The sequence below is a fragment of the Brassica rapa genome, chromosome A01 (assembly GCF_000309985.2).
Source record: "Brassica rapa cultivar Chiifu-401-42 chromosome A01, CAAS_Brap_v3.01, whole genome shotgun sequence".
Taxonomy (NCBI): Eukaryota; Viridiplantae; Streptophyta; class Magnoliopsida; order Brassicales; family Brassicaceae; genus Brassica; species Brassica rapa.
In genome coordinates this window covers 5,773,276-5,790,144 of record NC_024795.2, presented here as the reverse complement: position 1 = coordinate 5,790,144, position 16,869 = coordinate 5,773,276, and the positions used below count along the sequence as shown (strand labels likewise).

General features: G+C 40.1%; 2 protein-coding genes across 3 annotated transcripts; both read left to right on the top strand.

Moving 5' to 3' along the window:
• The first annotated feature begins 1,028 nt into the window (after nt 1–1,028).
• Nucleotides 1,029–3,693, top strand: LOC103857807 (pentatricopeptide repeat-containing protein At4g19890). Its single transcript, XM_009135042.3, has one exon. The coding sequence runs from the start codon at nt 1,081–1,083 to the stop codon at nt 3,181–3,183; it is 2,103 nt and encodes a 700-aa protein (XP_009133290.1). The 5' UTR covers nt 1,029–1,080; the 3' UTR covers nt 3,184–3,693.
• A 287-nt stretch (nt 3,694–3,980) lies between these two features.
• On the top strand, nt 3,981–13,815 carry LOC103857797 (pre-mRNA-processing-splicing factor 8A). 2 transcript variants are annotated; one of them, XM_009135030.3, is made up of 24 exons: nt 3,981–4,369; nt 4,438–4,561; nt 4,651–4,743; nt 4,823–5,213; nt 5,299–5,785; nt 5,873–6,663; nt 6,745–7,013; nt 7,158–7,472; nt 7,566–7,870; nt 7,946–8,400; nt 8,484–8,610; nt 8,724–8,965; nt 9,048–9,171; nt 9,262–9,559; nt 9,805–10,058; nt 10,185–10,801; nt 10,889–10,995; nt 11,097–11,351; nt 11,469–11,942; nt 12,093–12,254; nt 12,341–12,538; nt 12,629–12,907; nt 12,988–13,230; nt 13,328–13,815. In XM_009135030.3, the coding sequence occupies exons 1-24, from the start codon at nt 4,086–4,088 to the stop codon at nt 13,517–13,519; spliced, it is 7,086 nt and encodes a 2,361-aa protein (XP_009133278.2). In that variant the 5' UTR covers nt 3,981–4,085; the 3' UTR covers nt 13,520–13,815. The 2 variants fall into 2 exon arrangements, with proteins under 2 accessions (XP_009133278.2, XP_033128919.1); XM_033273028.1 differs by having other exon boundaries at nt 5,873–7,013.
• The last annotated feature ends 3,054 nt before the right edge of the window (nt 13,816–16,869 follow it).

The following is a 16,869-nucleotide window of genomic DNA, read 5'->3' as shown; positions in this document are numbered from 1 at the left end:
GATTTGTGTATATCCAATCCCTATAGTTAAGGGTGCACACTATGTATATATACCAATGCTATGAATACAGGACTCTCTAGTAGAGAGTCTCTACGGAGACTTACCTTCTAACAGGTTGCAGAAGTTGAAGAGGAGAGTCCATTGGTTGAGGTTAGCTACGATGGGTTGTGTGAAGAGGGAATGTGCGAGGATGGCGAAGGAGAGAGGGAAGATTAGGGTTAGGGTTACGAGGCAGAAGGTTTTGGGGGAGTATGATTCACGTAGGATTGCTATGATGCTGAGGTGTTGAAGCTCTTATATCCATGGTGCGTTTGGAGAGCTTTTAGAGATCTTGGGATTGATAGAGAAGGAATGGAGTTTTTGTAGTTCTTGACGATTTGGTCGAGTTCTTGAGTGATTTTTTCAACGCAGAAGAAAGGAAGAGGATGAAGAAGGTGGCATACTTGTAAATTTGTAATTGTTATAAAGCATAGTTCTCTTGGGAAAACAAATTCTTAAAAAGTTACTACGTAGTAGTACGTACTATACAAATCTCGAGAACAAAATCAAGAGATGATAAATCAAAAAGGAAATTCGATTAATAATTCAATTTCTCAAAACTAATCTCTACTTTTTTCAAATATGAATTTTGCAAAAAAAAATATTGAAATTACTAAAATATCTTAAAACATTTCAAACATATAAACTATTTTATAATTTTTCTTTGATGAACTAAATAAGTGTTTACATATAAAAATGTTAATCATATTTAAAATTTCAAGTGAAAATAGCTAAACTAATCTATTAAAATGGAACAAAAAGTGTTTGTTACTGACGTATAAACAGAAATTAGTATTTAGCAAAAAAAATATTCGTTGCTAAAATATCTTGAATACATAGCATCGAATTTCACTAAAAGTGTTCCAAAAATAAAAATAGCATCAAATTTAAAGAAACTGAAATAACCGAATTAGATTGAAAATACGGACCGGAACCGAACCAAGTGCCTATATAAAAAGATCAGATTTTTTTTTGTCAAAAGACAGTACATGTCTCTCTCGCTCTACACTCTATGCAACAGTTTGAAGAAGAAGAGCTTCGATGGCGTCACTTCTCGCTAAGTCGAATCGTTTCCTCCTTAGACCTTCTGAGATACCCAACTCTCTCTGTTCCCTTTCCTTCTTCAGACTGATCTCTTCCAACAACGAACCCGATGATTTCACGCCCCCTTCTCCATCATCTCCACCTTCTCAATCTCTCGTCAAATCAATCTGCTCACTGGTCTGTCACACCTACCTCCGTCAAACCCACGTCACACTATCCCCTCACCGCGTCAACCTCGACCTCGACGCCAGCTCTCTCACCCACGAGCAAGCAATCACCGTCGTCGCCTCCCTCGCGAGCGAAGCTGGCTCGATGGTGGCTCTCTGCTTCTTCCACTGGTCACTGGGCTTCGAAAAGTTCCGACATTTCATGAGACTCTACCTCGTAACCGCCGATTCGCTGATCGCCAACGGAAACTTGGAGAAAGCTCACGAGGTGATGAGGTGTATGCTGAGGAATTTCTCGGAGATCGGGAGGTTGAGCGAGGCCGTTGGTATGGTTATGGATATGCAGAATCAAGGGCTGTCTCCGAGCGTTATAACACTGAACTGCGTTCTCGAGATTGCGATTGAGTCGGGGTTGATTGAGTATGCGGAGAACGTGTTCGACGAAATGTCTGTGAGAGGAGTTCGTCCTGATTCCACCTCTTTTAAGCTGATGGTTATTGGTTGTTTTAGAGACGGTAAGATTCAGGAAGCTGATAGGTGGCTTAACGGAATGATACAAAGAGGGTTTGTTCCTGATAACGCCACGTGTACGTTGATTCTCAGTGCCTTGTGTGAGAATGGGTTAGTGAACAGAGCGATATGGTATTTTCGTAAGATGGTTGATTTGGGTTTGAAGCCAAACTTGATCAATTTCACGGCTTTGATTGATGGGTTATGCAAGAAGGGTAGTATCAAGCAAGGTTTTGAGATGTTGGAGGAGATGGTTGGAGTTGGTTGGAAGCCGAATGTGTATACACACACGGCTTTGATTGATGGGTTGTGTAAAAGAGGGTGGACCGAGAGAGCGTTTAGGCTGTTTTTGAAACTCGTTCGTAGTGATTGTTACAAGCCTAATGTGCATACTTATACTTCGATGATTGGTGGGTATTGCAAAGAAGATAAGTTGAACCGTGCTGAGATGTTGTTTAGCAGAATGAAAGAGCAAGGTTTGTTTCCTAACGTGAATACGTATACAACGCTCATTGATGGTCATTGTAAAGCTGGGAACTTTGATAGAGCGTACGAGTTGATGAATTTGATGGGTGATGAAGGTTTTAGGCCGAATATTTATACGTACAACGCTGTTGTAGACAGTCTCTGTAAGAAATCAAGGGCGTCTGAAGCTTATGAGTTGCTGAATAAAGCGTTTTCTTGTGGACTAGAGGCTGATGGAGTTACCTACACTATTCTTATTCAAGAACAGTGTAAGCAGAGTGACATCAAGCAAGCTCTTGCGTTCTTCTGTCGGATGAATAAGACTGGTTTTGAAGCTGATATGCGTCTGAACAACATATTGATAGCTGCATTTTGTAGGCAAAAGAAGATGAAGGAAAGTGAGAAGCTTTTTGGGTATGTGGTGAGTCTTGGCTTGGTTCCAACGAAGGAGACTTATACATCCATGATTAGCGGGTATTGTAAGGAAGGTGACATTGATCTAGCTTTGAAGTATTTTAATAACATGAAGAGACATGGTTGCGTTCCTGATAGCTTCACTTATGGTTCATTAATAAGCGGTCTCTGCAAGAAGTCTATGGTAGATCAAGCTTGTAAGCTTTACGAAGCAATGATTGACAAAGGTTTATCTCCTTCTGAGGTGACTCGAGTCACATTAGCGTATGAGTACTGTAAGAGGAATGATTCGGCCAATGCAATGATGTTGTTGGAACCGTTAGATAAGAGGCTTTGGATTAGAACGGTTAGGACACTAGTGAGAAAGTTGTGTAGCGAGAAGAAAGTTGGAGTGGCAGCTCTGTTCTATCAGAAACTGTTGGAGAAAGATGGTAGTAGCCTTGATCGTGTTACTTTAGCTGCTTTCACTACGGCTTGCTCTGAGTCTGGTAAAAACAACCTTGTTACTGATTTGACTGAGAGAGTCTCCAGAGGAGTAGGCTAGAAAGTGGTTTATATCTCTGATAAGAGTTGGAGAGTGTATCATCGCAAGAGGTTGAAGAGTTTAGTGAACAATGAAGTGAAGAAGTGATCTGCTTATTAAGAATTGGATTTGAACGAAGAGTTGGTTTTGGCGTTATGGAGAGGTAGTTATGGCAGTTAGAGTTGATCGAGCTGAGTCCACAGGAATAAGAGTCTCAAGTCATATTGTACGTTTGGCTTTAGAGGAATTGTATTCTTGGGGTTCTCTTAAGTGCTTTGCTTAGAGAATTGGGCTTAACTCGTTGAAAAAGGGGTTAAGAGTTACTTTGTACGTTAGATTGAGTGAGTAATACGAATATACATTCTTTATCAATCTCACATCAGCTGCTTTGAGCTCTCTGTTTAACGAGCAAATGTACCATTTTGCTAATGTAAAAGTAGAATAGTTATGACCAGTCTTCTCAAAGATATTAACTTTGTACAGAGAGACAGGCTGAGCCTAATTAAATAAAAATTATGTGAACTTTTTTTTCTGTTTTAGAATTGTAATTCGGAACATCCAAAATGATGAGGATCACAGGTGCTTCAGTTACTGGGCTTGACAAAAGCAGTAGCATGGGCATTTGGATTGTATGCATATAAACACGAAGAAAGCCTGAAGCTACTCCAGGATCATCAGCAAGCAAAACAAACAAAGTTAACCGGATTTAATAGATGAAAGAACCAATAACGATAACCGGATTTAATTGATGAAAGAACCAACCGATGCATAGACCGCCATTGATAACATTATAAGACCGAAAAAGCGAAAAATCGATTTAGTTTTTTTTTTCCGTTAGTCGAGTAAAACCTCAGTGTGTCGATAGAGAGATAGATATAGAGAGATCCACACTGGCGTTAGAGATCTAGGGTTTATCCGTCGTCATGTGGAACAACAACGACGGTATGCCGTTAGCCCCTCCCGGCACCGGCGTCTCGATGATTCCTCCACCGCATCCTTCTTACACTTCCCTTCCTCCGCCGCATCCTTCTAATCCGACTCCTCCTCCGGTCGAGCCTACTCCCGAGGAAGCCGAGGCGAAGCTCGAGGAGAAGGCGCGCAAGTGGATGCAGCTGAACTCGAAACGCTACGGCGACAAGAGGAAGTTCGGATTCGTGGAAACTCAGAAGGAGGACATGCCACCTGAGCACGTCAGGAAGATTATCAGGTGAGGTTTCGAGATTCAGATCGTGATTTTACTTGGATTGTGAGTCTGAAGCTTGTGTGTTGTTTCAGGGATCATGGTGATATGTCATCGAAGAAGTTTCGTCACGATAAACGTGTATACCTTGGAGCTCTTAAGTTCGTTCCTCACGCGGTCTTCAAGCTACTGGAGAATATGCCTATGCCTTGGGAGCAGGTTGTTATAACTGATTATCTGCTTTTTAGCTTCTTCAGCTGTTTATTGTTCTCTGTTTATTTATCTATTAGCTCTCTTTTTGCTTCCAGGTTCGAGATGTTAAGGTTCTGTACCACATTACCGGAGCTATTACATTCGTTAACGAGATTCCATGGGTTGTGGAACCTATTTACATGGCTCAGGTAGGTTAATAGCGTTTCTCTCTTTTCTTGAATGTAATTTTGAGTGATAATTATTCTTTTTTTTGTCTGGTTTTTACAGTGGGGTACTATGTGGATTATGATGCGAAGGGAGAAGAGGGATCGTCGTCATTTCAAGAGGATGCGGTTTCCACCGTTTGATGATGAGGAGCCTCCACTGGACTACGCAGACAACTTGTTGGACGTTGATCCTCTTGAGCCAATTCAGTTGGAGCTCGACGAGGAAGAAGATTCTGCTGTGCACACTTGGTTCTATGACCACAAGCCACTAGTAAAGACCAAACTGATTAATGGTCCCAGTTACAGGAAGTGGAATCTCTCTCTTCCGATTATGGCTACCCTTCACAGGCTTGCGGGCCAGTTGTTGTCGGATTTGATCGATCGCAACTACTTCTACTTGTTTGACATGCCGTCATTCTTCACCGCCAAGGCTCTGAACATGTGCATACCTGGTAAGCTACTTTCCTCCTCTTCTGGAATTTTGATAATTTTGTTTCGCTTCGGTTTCAGCTAATGCGTTCTGTTGCTCTTAACCAGGTGGTCCTAAGTTTGAGCCTTTGTACCGTGATATGGAGAAAGGGGATGAAGACTGGAATGAGTTTAACGACATCAACAAGCTTATCATTCGTTCCCCTCTTCGAACTGAGTACAGAATAGGTTTTCCTCACCTGTACAACAATCGTCCCAGGAAAGTCAAACTCTGTGTGTATCACAGTCCTATGGTGATGTATATAAAGACAGAGGATCCTGATCTTCCTGCCTTTTATTATGATCCGTTGCTTCACCCGATAAGCAACACCAATAAGGAAAGGCGTGAAAGGAACGTTTATGAAGATGATGGTGAGGATGACTTCACCTTACCAGAGGGAGTGGAACCTTTGCTAAAAGACACCCACCTCTACACTGACACTACAGCTGCTGGCATTTCGTTGCTGTTTGCCCCACGACCTTTCAATATGAGGTCTGGGAGAACAAGGCGGTCAGAAGATATTCCCCTGGTGTCAGAGTGGTTCAAGGAGCACTGGTAAGCTACTGGTCTACTTATGTTCTCTTTCCCTTTCATAATTTATTTGTATATTTCCTAATATTTTTCTGAACTCAATATCTGCAGTCCTCCAGCTTATCCTGTTAAAGTTCGAGTTAGTTACCAAAAGCTTTTGAAGTGCTATGTTCTGAATGAGTTGCACCATAGACCACCTAAAGCCCAGAAGAAGAAGCACTTATTCCGCTCTCTTGCGGCTACAAAGTTTTTCCAAAGTACTGAGTTGGATTGGGTTGAAGTGGGTCTGCAAGTCTGCAGGCAGGGGTATAATATGCTGAACCTGCTGATCCACAGGAAGAATTTGAACTACCTGCACCTTGACTACAACTTCAACCTGAAGCCTGTTAAAACATTGACCACCAAAGAGCGAAAGAAGTCGCGTTTTGGGAACGCTTTCCATCTCTGCCGTGAGATCCTCCGGCTGACAAAGCTTGTAGTTGATGCAAATGTCCAGTTCCGACTTGGAAATGTTGATGCTTTCCAGTTGGCTGACGGTCTGCAGTATATTTTCTCCCATGTTGGTCAGTTGACGGGTATGTATCGTTATAAATACAGACTGATGAGGCAGATTAGGATGTGCAAGGATTTGAAGCACTTGATATATTACCGTTTCAATACCGGTCCTGTTGGTAAGGGACCAGGGTGTGGATTTTGGGCTCCAATGTGGAGGGTATGGTTGTTTTTCCTTCGTGGAATAGTTCCTCTTCTTGAACGATGGTTAGGGAATCTGCTTGCTCGTCAGTTTGAGGGGCGTCATTCAAAAGGAGTTGCCAAAACTGTCACAAAACAGAGAGTTGAAAGCCACTTCGATTTGGAACTGCGCGCTGCTGTCATGCATGACGTTCTTGATGCCATGCCAGGTTTCCCTTCTTTCAAATGTGTTTTTACTAATCATGAAATTGTTCTATATTCTTTGGTTGATATTTTCTTGTTATGTGCAGAGGGTATCAAGCAAAACAAAGCTCGGACAATATTACAGCACCTCAGCGAGGCATGGCGATGTTGGAAAGCTAATATCCCGTGGAAGGTCCCTGGGTTGCCCGTGCCAATTGAGAATATGATCCTGCGTTATGTCAAGTCTAAGGCTGATTGGTGGACAAATGTTGCTCACTACAATCGTGAGCGTATCAGAAGAGGGGCTACTGTTGATAAGACCGTTTGTAGAAAGAATCTGGGAAGGTTGACACGACTTTGGCTAAAGGCAGAACAGGTCTGTACATTTGTCTTAAATGTCTTCATTGAAATGCTTAAACAAATACTATAAATAAGCTTCATTTACAGTTTTGAGTAAATTAGTTCCCTGTATTCTTCATTATGAGTTCTCTGATGAATTATCCTTGTAAACCTGTCACAGGAACGGCAGCACAATTACCTGAAAGATGGTCCATATGTCACTCCAGAGGAAGCACTAGCAATTTATACAACAACTGTCCATTGGTTGGAATCGAGGAAATTTTCTCCAATTCCATTCCCGCCACTGTCTTACAAACATGACACAAAGTTGCTTATCCTGGCCCTTGAGAGACTGAAGGAATCATACAGTGTTGCCGTGAGGTTGAATCAGCAGCAGCGAGAGGAGCTTGGTCTGATAGAACAAGCGTATGACAATCCTCATGAAGCTCTGTCACGAATTAAACGTCATCTTCTCACCCAGCGCGGCTTCAAAGAGGTAGCTTGATCCTTCACTATATATGGGGGCAATGGTTGAACATATGTTGTCAAGGTTATTGTAGTAAACTGATGGTGAATATGTTCTCTGCAGGTTGGCATAGAGTTTATGGATCTATACAGCTACCTGATTCCAGTTTATGAGATAGAGCCTCTGGAGAAAATTACTGATGCCTACCTTGACCAATACTTGTGGTACGAGGGTGATAAGCGCCACTTGTTCCCAAACTGGATCAAGCCAGCAGACTCAGAGCCGCCACCACTTCTGGTTTACAAGTGGTGTCAAGGTATCAATAATTTACAAGGCATATGGGACACAGGAGATGGGCAATGTGTGGTGATGCTCCAGACTAAGTTTGAAAAATTCTTTGAAAAGATTGATTTGACCATGTTGAACAGGTATTTACTAGTCTATTAATGGTACATTAATTCTCAGCTTTAACTGCTAATAAGTATTCTGTGTTATTTTTTCAGGCTGCTTCGTTTGGTTCTTGACCACAATATTGCGGATTATGTGTCTGCCAAGAATAACGTGGTTCTGTCTTACAAAGATATGAGTCATACTAACTCGTATGGTCTGATTAGGGGACTTCAGTTTGCATCTTTTGTTGTTCAGTTTTATGGACTATTGCTTGATCTGTTGCTTCTTGGTTTGACTCGGGCAAGCGAAATTGCTGGGCCACCACAGATGCCTAACGAGTTTATGACGTTTTGGGATACAAAAGTGGAGACACGGCATCCCATAAGACTGTATTCTCGGTATATAGACAAAGTTCATATAATGTTCAAATTTACCCATGAAGAAGCCAGGGATCTTATTCAGCGCTATCTTACTGAGCATCCTGATCCCAACAATGAAAACATGGTGGGATACAACAATAAGAAGTGCTGGCCAAGAGATGCAAGGATGAGGTTGATGAAACATGATGGTATGCTCTTTTCTTTTATGCGTTTCGATAGACATTCATGCATGCATTCGTTTTTGTGTCTCATTTTATTGTTCATCTTTCAGTCAATCTTGGTAGAAGTGTCTTCTGGGACATGAAGAATCGTCTTCCTCGGAGCATCACAACTTTGGAGTGGGAGAATGGCTTTGTCTCTGTCTACAGCAAGGATAATCCCAACCTGCTCTTCAGCATGTAATGTTTTATTCGAGTATTCTTGTCCAGTTGTTGCTAGGCGAGGTCTTTGTTGGGACCATAATCTGTTAGTGTTTCTGTCATCACTGATACTCTTGCAATTGTGCCTGCAGGTGTGGATTTGAAGTTCGCATACTTCCAAAAATCAGGATGACTCAGGAAGCTTTCAGCAACACAAGAGATGGTGTCTGGAATCTGCAAAATGAGCAGACCAAGGAGAGGACTGCCGTTGCTTTTCTGCGAGTTGATGATGAACATATGAAGGTGTTTGAGAATCGTGTGAGGCAGATCCTTATGTCTTCAGGATCAACCACCTTCACCAAAATTGTCAATAAATGGAATACAGCTTTAATTGGTATATGTTATGAGCCTGCTTATAGCTTTTCATAATGTGTGGCTAGCTTTAAGCTGAGCGTAACTTTTTTTTGTGTATACAGGTCTCATGACTTACTTTCGTGAAGCCACTGTGCATACGCAAGAGCTCTTGGATCTACTGGTCAAGTGTGAAAACAAAATTCAAACGAGGATTAAGATAGGGCTGAACTCAAAGATGCCTAGTCGGTGAGCATATGGTTTATTAAATTATGGTCTACATGTTAGAGCTGTATATTAATGTCTCTGTAATCTGATTTTTTTTATTTTCCTTGCCAGGTTTCCTCCAGTTATCTTCTACACTCCAAAGGAAATTGGTGGGCTGGGAATGTTGTCAATGGGTCATATTTTGATTCCCCAAAGTGACCTTCGGTACAGCAAGCAGACAGATGTTGGGGTAACCCACTTTAGGAGTGGAATGAGCCATGAGGAAGATCAGCTTATACCAAATCTATATCGTTACATACAGCCATGGGAGAGTGAGTTTATTGATTCACAGCGGGTGTGGGCAGAGTATGCTTTAAAGCGGCAGGAAGCACAGGCCCAAAATAGGCGTCTTACATTGGAGGATTTGGAGGTACGTTTAACTTATTTGTCATTTGTTACATCCTTACTGAAGTAGAGTTCTGAGATGAATGTTAGTTTACTGGCTTGCCTTCTTTTGGTAGCTTGGAAGTTGTTTTTATTCTTTGCATGATAGAGGTTTTTGGGAGGATATCTATGTGATGCCTTGTTCTTTTTTGGAAGCCCAAGTTTAAGATTATTTTGCAATTTATTTCAGGTTTGCATAATATTTTTTTGGCCTGTATGATAATATGACAGGACTCTTGGGATAGGGGAATTCCTCGAATAAATACCCTCTTTCAGAAGGATAGGCACACGTTAGCGTATGATAAAGGTTGGAGGGTTCGAACCGACTTTAAGCAGTACCAAGTCCTCAAGCAAAATCCTTTCTGGTGGACGCACCAGAGACATGATGGGAAGCTGTGGAATTTAAACAATTACCGAACTGATGTTATCCAAGCTCTTGGAGGTGTTGAGGGTATCCTTGAGCACACTTTATTCAAGGGGACATAGTAAGTCGGCTTTTCCTTTGTTAATCATTGTTTCATGATAACATTTTCTGTTCAGTTGCTCACAGCTTTTATATAAGGGTATCACATTAAGTTGGCTAAACTTTTTTGTGCTTTAATTGAAATCAGTTTCCCAACATGGGAGGGTCTTTTCTGGGAGAAGGCATCTGGGTTTGAGGAGTCGATGAAATATAAGAAGCTGACGAATGCACAGAGGTCTGGTCTGAACCAGATTCCAAATAGAAGATTCACGCTTTGGTGGTCGCCAACAATAAATCGAGCGAATGTTTATGTGGGTTTCCAAGTGCAGTTGGATCTGACAGGAATTTTTATGCATGGAAAGATTCCTACACTGAAGATATCTCTGATTCAGATTTTCCGTGCCCATTTGTGGCAAAAGATCCATGAGAGTGTTGTTATGGATCTTTGTCAAGTATTGGACCAAGAGTTGGATGCTTTGGAGATTGAAACTGTTCAGAAGGAGACAATTCATCCAAGGAAGAGTTATAAGATGAACAGCTCTTGCGCTGATGTTCTTCTGTTTGCTGCCCATAAATGGCCAATGTCAAAACCAAGCCTGGTTGCTGAGTCAAAGGATGTGTTCGACCAGAAAGCTAGCAACAAGTATTGGATAGACGTGCAACTTCGGTGGGGAGATTATGATTCCCATGATATTGAGCGTTATACTCGGGCCAAATTCATGGATTATACAACTGATAACATGTCAATCTATCCATCTCCAACAGGTATTTATTACTTTTCCAGTTTTGCTTTGTTTTGTTAAGCTTTTACTTTTCTGCAGATCGTTTTATATTTTGAGAAAATCCTTGCAGGTGTAATGATTGGGCTTGATTTGGCATACAATTTACATTCTGCCTTTGGCAATTGGTTCCCAGGTTCTAAACCTCTTCTTGCTCAAGCGATGAACAAGATCATGAAGGTACTAAATTTTTTATATCATGATGTCTTGCGCAGAGCCCTTTTTGTTTGAATATAGAGAATTTTTAAGTCAACTTATCGTTAAAACTATGCATATTGCAGTCTAATCCAGCTCTGTACGTGTTGAGAGAGAGGATAAGGAAAGGTTTGCAATTGTACTCATCTGAGCCTACAGAGCCATATTTGTCATCGCAAAACTATGGTGAAATATTCAGCAATCAAATTATATGGTTTGTCGATGATACCAATGTCTACCGTGTCACAATTCACAAGACATTTGAAGGAAATTTAACAACGAAGCCTATCAATGGTGCGATCTTTATTTTTAATCCAAGAACTGGGCAGCTATTCCTGAAGGTATGTCCTCTTCTACCATTCTTTACATTAAGAATATGCATGTTGTGACGCAACTTCTTTTCATTAAGTCCTGTAACATGCAGTTGGATGTTAAGTTCCGGCTTTTTGTTTCTTTAGGTTATCCATACAAGCGTTTGGGCTGGTCAGAAGCGTCTTGGTCAGCTAGCTAAATGGAAAACTGCTGAAGAGGTGGCTGCCCTTGTGCGGTCTCTCCCTGTTGAAGAACAGCCAAAACAAGTTATTGTTACTCGCAAAGGAATGCTCGATCCCCTTGAGGTCCACTTACTGGATTTCCCCAACATTGTTATCAAGGGAAGTGAACTGCAGCTTCCGTTCCAGGCGTGCCTTAAGATTGAGAAATTTGGTGATCTGATTTTGAAGGCCACAGAACCACAGATGGTCCTATTCAATATCTATGATGATTGGTTGAAGAGTATCTCTTCGTACACTGCCTTTTCAAGACTCATTCTGATCCTTCGTGCGCTTCACGTGAATAATGAGAAGGCTAAGATGTTGTTGAAGCCCGACAAATCTGTTGTCACTGAGCCACATCACATCTGGCCCTCTCTCACTGACGACCAGTGGATGAAGGTAATTCCGATATTTTAAGATCTTATTCGATAAGATATCTCCCTCTTAACCTGATTTTGTCTCTGTATCTACAGTTTTTTTCACTGGTCTTGAGTTATTTATAGTATATTATGCTTCTTTTTCCTGATTCACAAATATGTTTAATTTCAGGTGGAGGTAGCTCTTAGGGATCTTATCCTATCTGACTACGCAAAGAAGAACAATGTGAATACCTCAGCTCTGACGCAATCAGAGATCAGAGATATTATCCTTGGAGCTGAGATTACCCCACCCTCTCAACAGAGGCAACAGATAGCTGAGATTGAGAAACAGGTACCCTTGATTGTGATTTCCATTAAAAAGAAATAAGTCCGTGCATGTAATTCTATGTTCACCGTGAACCTAAATCTCCTTTGCAGGCAAAAGAAGCCAGCCAGATTAATGCTGTCACAACCAGAACGACAAATGTTCATGGTGAGGAGCTCATTGTCACTACTGTTAGCCCCTACGAGCAAACTGCATTCGGTTCCAAAACAGATTGGCGTGTGCGTGCAATATCAGCTACCAACCTCTACCTCAGAGTCAATCACATCTACGTGAACTCGGATGACATAAAGGTTAGAATCCAATTCACCAGGTTCACTTTTTCCAGTTGAGTAAAAGCCTTCTAAGGTCTTACCCTTAACATTATTTCTTGCTGTTCGCAGGAGACCGGATACACATACATCATGCCAAAGAACGTCCTGAAGAAGTTCATATGCATAGCAGATCTTCGCACTCAAATTGCTGGATATCTCTATGGTATAAGCCCCCCTGATAATCCCCAGGTGAAGGAAATCCGTTGTGTTGTGATGGTGCCGCAGTGGGGAAGTCATCAGCACCTTAACCTGCCGTCAGCTCTTCCTGAGCATGAATTCTTAAATGATCTCGAGCCATTGGGATGGCTGCACACACAACCTAACGAGCTCCCTCAGTTGTCACCACAAGTAATAATATATAACGCATTATCTTTCTATACCTTATTTTTCAGCCTGTTAAATCCATTACTAACTGATGTCTGTGATAGGATGTTACCTCTCATTCCCGCATTCTGGAGAACAACAAGCAATGGGATGGAGAAAAATGTATCATCCTGACATGCAGTTTCACACCGGGATCCTGCTCTTTGACATCATATAAGTTGACCCAAACCGGATATGAGTGGGGACGTCTCAACAAGGACACAGGCGGCAATCCTCATGGCTACCTTCCCACCCATTATGAGAAGGTTCAAATGCTATTGAGTGACCGGTTCCTCGGGTTTTACATGGTAAGTAGCGCAGTAATAATAGTGCCTCTTTGATGGCTTTGTCCTTGATGAAGATATAACGCTGCTGATTTTGAAAATTGTGTTGTTGTGATAATAGGTTCCTGAGAACGGACCGTGGAACTACAACTTTATGGGAGTGAAGCACACGGTGGGGATGAAATACAGCGTCAAACTTGGAACCCCAAAGGAGTACTATCACGAGGAACATCGACCCACTCATTTCCTGGAGTTCAGCAACATGGAGGAGGCTGACATCGCTGAGGGAGATCGTGAAGACACCTTTACTTGACCATTATGTTTTAACCACGTTTTGTTACTTCCTTGCTAGACTTGTAGTGTCGTATGTACTAGGCAAATAAGTAACTGAGTTTTACTGCATTGTGTGCGGTAAAGATTGAAATGTCCCTACATATTTTGCCAGTAGAGATAAATCTTTTTTGTACGCAATCGCTCATGGAAGGTCAAGAAACTTAGTTCTGTCTTTCAAAACTAAAATGCTATTTTGGGTAGGAAGGCAACTTTCTTGTAACAAAATGGGCAAAAGCTTGGTATTTTTTTAGAGGGATTAAATATATATTTACAGCAGGTTTGTTTTAAATACCTTATCAAGTTTCCAGGAATAGCTTATCGATGATGATTCAAACCTAAACTACAGCAAGATCCTGATCATCTTACTGGTGCTAAAAGGTGTTTGGTTCTTTATAGGCAGTTAAGCAAGTGTAAAACACACTAGATAGATGCGAGGAGATTCTTGGGAAACATCTGCGGTATCACTTTGACTTAGAAACAGATATCCGTTTGTTTGTGACACTCATAAGATTTGACGAGATAATTGATTTCATTACTCTGCGTTGTAACCAAGAGAAGTGACACAAAAGGGAACGAGTTTGTTTTGTTGAAACGTTGATGCATGTTTATGTGGTTCACTTCAAGTGCAACAAGAAACTGTTAAGTGAGTATCTGAATCTGTTTAACTATACGAAAGATAAGTTCCAAGTCATCGGTATGAATAGCACTGTGAACATGAATTCACATCAAGCAGCGTTACAATGGAAGCCATCCTTCGATCAACCCTTTTGGGATTATCCCTTATGGACCAAACATCGATTACTCCTCACGTCATGGTCGACACAGATTATCCATATGAAAATGTTTCCTAAAAGCAAAATATTTCACACTTGAGTTGAGTTCTGTCTTCAGAAACTTAGAACTTACCAAATTAAGCTTGAGCCCTTAACATTCTAAGTAATGGTGAGTGCTACTTTGTTTTAAGAAAATAAAAGCTTCATGTTTGATATGTTACAATTTGCAGCAGGAGTTTACAGATACTAATTAAAAGCATTTATGGCTTTAATTGATGATCGCATTTTAGAAAGAAAAAAGACTAACATGACTTCATCGGTCTCCAATTTTTTTTCAGTTGAGATAAAAAAATTATTAAATTTTTGGTACATGGGTCACACTATATTCTTTTTACCTTTTCATGCTTAAATGAATTTTCGAAAAAATAACTTCTTATCAAGTTTTGTTAAGAAACAAATCAAACAAAATTTTCTGTTTTTCATTTATTTAATTATTTAGTTAAAATTTTGTTATCATTTCTTTTCGTTTAACGTACGGTAAAACCTAAAGTTTATATAAAAGGGGATTTGCACTAGATAGCAAAAATATAGGAGATAATTAGGTAGATGGATAAGACACTGTACCTTTTTAGGTAATACCAAGACTGTCCTTATTTTCATACGAAAAGCAAAGTACAGTACATGTACACGTCAGACGTGATTACTTAAAACAGGCGGTTGCATATAACAAGTGTCAATAATGCAAAGAATCAAAACTTTCTTTATCTTTTATGCAAAAAAACCAAAGAGATCTGTAATAATATTATTCCCCGAATCGGTCTCAATTCTCAGTTCTTCCAAACAACCTACGGGAATAGGTGAGTACGAGTACGACAAGTAGCATCGGTCTCATCCTCAAATCATGTGGATTCCGGGTCACCGCCATTAAAATTGGTCTCTTTTCTCTCCTTATTACAACAACCTTTGTCGTTTCTTTCATGTGTGTAATAACGAACATGTGTTCTGTTTCTTATGTTTTCTTCAAGCAAAGTTTGTTTCTTTTCTTTCACTTTTACTTTTAATTTTTTTCTCCCAACGAAAAAAAAAGTTTCAGATTCAATTCTCGATTCCTCCAAACAACCTAGGGAGTAGGTGAGTACGAGAATCGTAAGATAAGAGAAAAAATGTTGGCAAATCTCAGCCATTACTCATCTCCACCGGGATCACCTAACGAAGTCCCTGTAAGTCGTCAAAAATAGTATTCAGACAATTATACTCGAATCCGGTTTCTATACTTTGTACGCAGTTTTTATGTATATACTCAAATCCGGTTTCTATTAGTTGTATCCGGTTTTTATGTATAGGCAACTACGGTTTCTCCTCTTCGAAAATATCTTATCCTCACCGAAAATATCTTCTCCTCTTCTCTTCACTTCTCCTCTTTAAAAATATCTTACAATTCTTTTCTCACCAATTTGGAAAAATATAACCGATTTTGTACACTTGTTTACTTTTTCAATAGATTCAAAAATAAAACTGATAAATGGTCATAACTGCCGGTTGCAGGTTACTTGTATTATTCAATCACGTGTGGTCTCGAAGATAGAATCGGAAAGAGATGCATTAAATAACAAGGTTCTCTAATTATTAAAAAGTTTGCATAGATCTGCAATTACCACGCTGAATTTTGATATTGAGCTAAATAGGCCTATATAAAATTTTAAACCTATAATTTCTACCTAACAATATATAGCTTTCCTTGGCGATAAGTAGGGGTGGGCATTTTACCCGAAATCCGAAGTGGCACCCGAACCCGATCCGAAAAACCCGAACCGAAATCCGAACCGAAGTAGCAAAATATCCGAACGGGTATTGAATTAGGAGAGATTGGATATCCGAACCCGAACAGGTAATATCCGAACCCGAATGGATATCCGAAAATAACCGAACATATGATAATTAACCTTATATTTATAGTTTACATCTTTCATTTTATATAAAATATTTATATTGATACTACACATACTTTAAATTCATATGATATACATACAATTACGTAGAAGATGATTTGCTATTCGCTTAAAATACATGTCAAACTTCTTATTTCAGCAATTAACAAAAAGTTACATCCAAAATTTAAAAACAATAACCAAATTAATGTCTTTTTAGTTTGAAAATGTTATGTCCAAATATATTAACCATGCAATCTATTAAAAATAAAAAATAGTTAAGTGAAAAGTTATATATTTAAATACAAGAAATTTGAGAAATGAAAATTTTCATTTTTTTTCTTCAAAATCTAAATATCCGAACCCGATCCGAAATAACCGAAACCAAACTTAAAATACCCGAACCCGACCCGAAGTACAGAAATACCCGAACGGGTTCTACACCTCTATACCGAAATACCCAAAAATCCGAAATATCCGATCCGAACCCGAACGGGTACCCGAACGCCCACCCCTAGCGATAAGTATTGAAATATATTTTGACAACTGAGATACTACTTTTATAATTGATTTTTCTTTTATTTTCTTTAGAGGAGTCTCAATTATTCAATCTTGCGTTATCCATCCGA

Bases quoted from the DNA above. Each gene is read 5' to 3' on its own strand.
- LOC103857807 (XM_009135042.3), top strand. From the start codon at position 1,081: ATGGCGTCACTTCTCGCTAAGTCGAATCGTTTCCTCCTTAGACCTTCT.
- LOC103857797 (XM_033273028.1), top strand. From the start codon at position 4,086: ATGTGGAACAACAACGACGGTATGCCGTTAGCCCCTCCCGGCACCGGC. The intron at 7,014-7,157 runs GTCTGTACATTT...AACCTGTCACAG, and splicing joins TTTGGCTAAAGGCAGAACAG to GAACGGCAGCACAATTACCT. The intron at 10,802-10,888 runs GTATTTATTACT...AAATCCTTGCAG, and splicing joins AATCTATCCATCTCCAACAG to GTGTAATGATTGGGCTTGAT.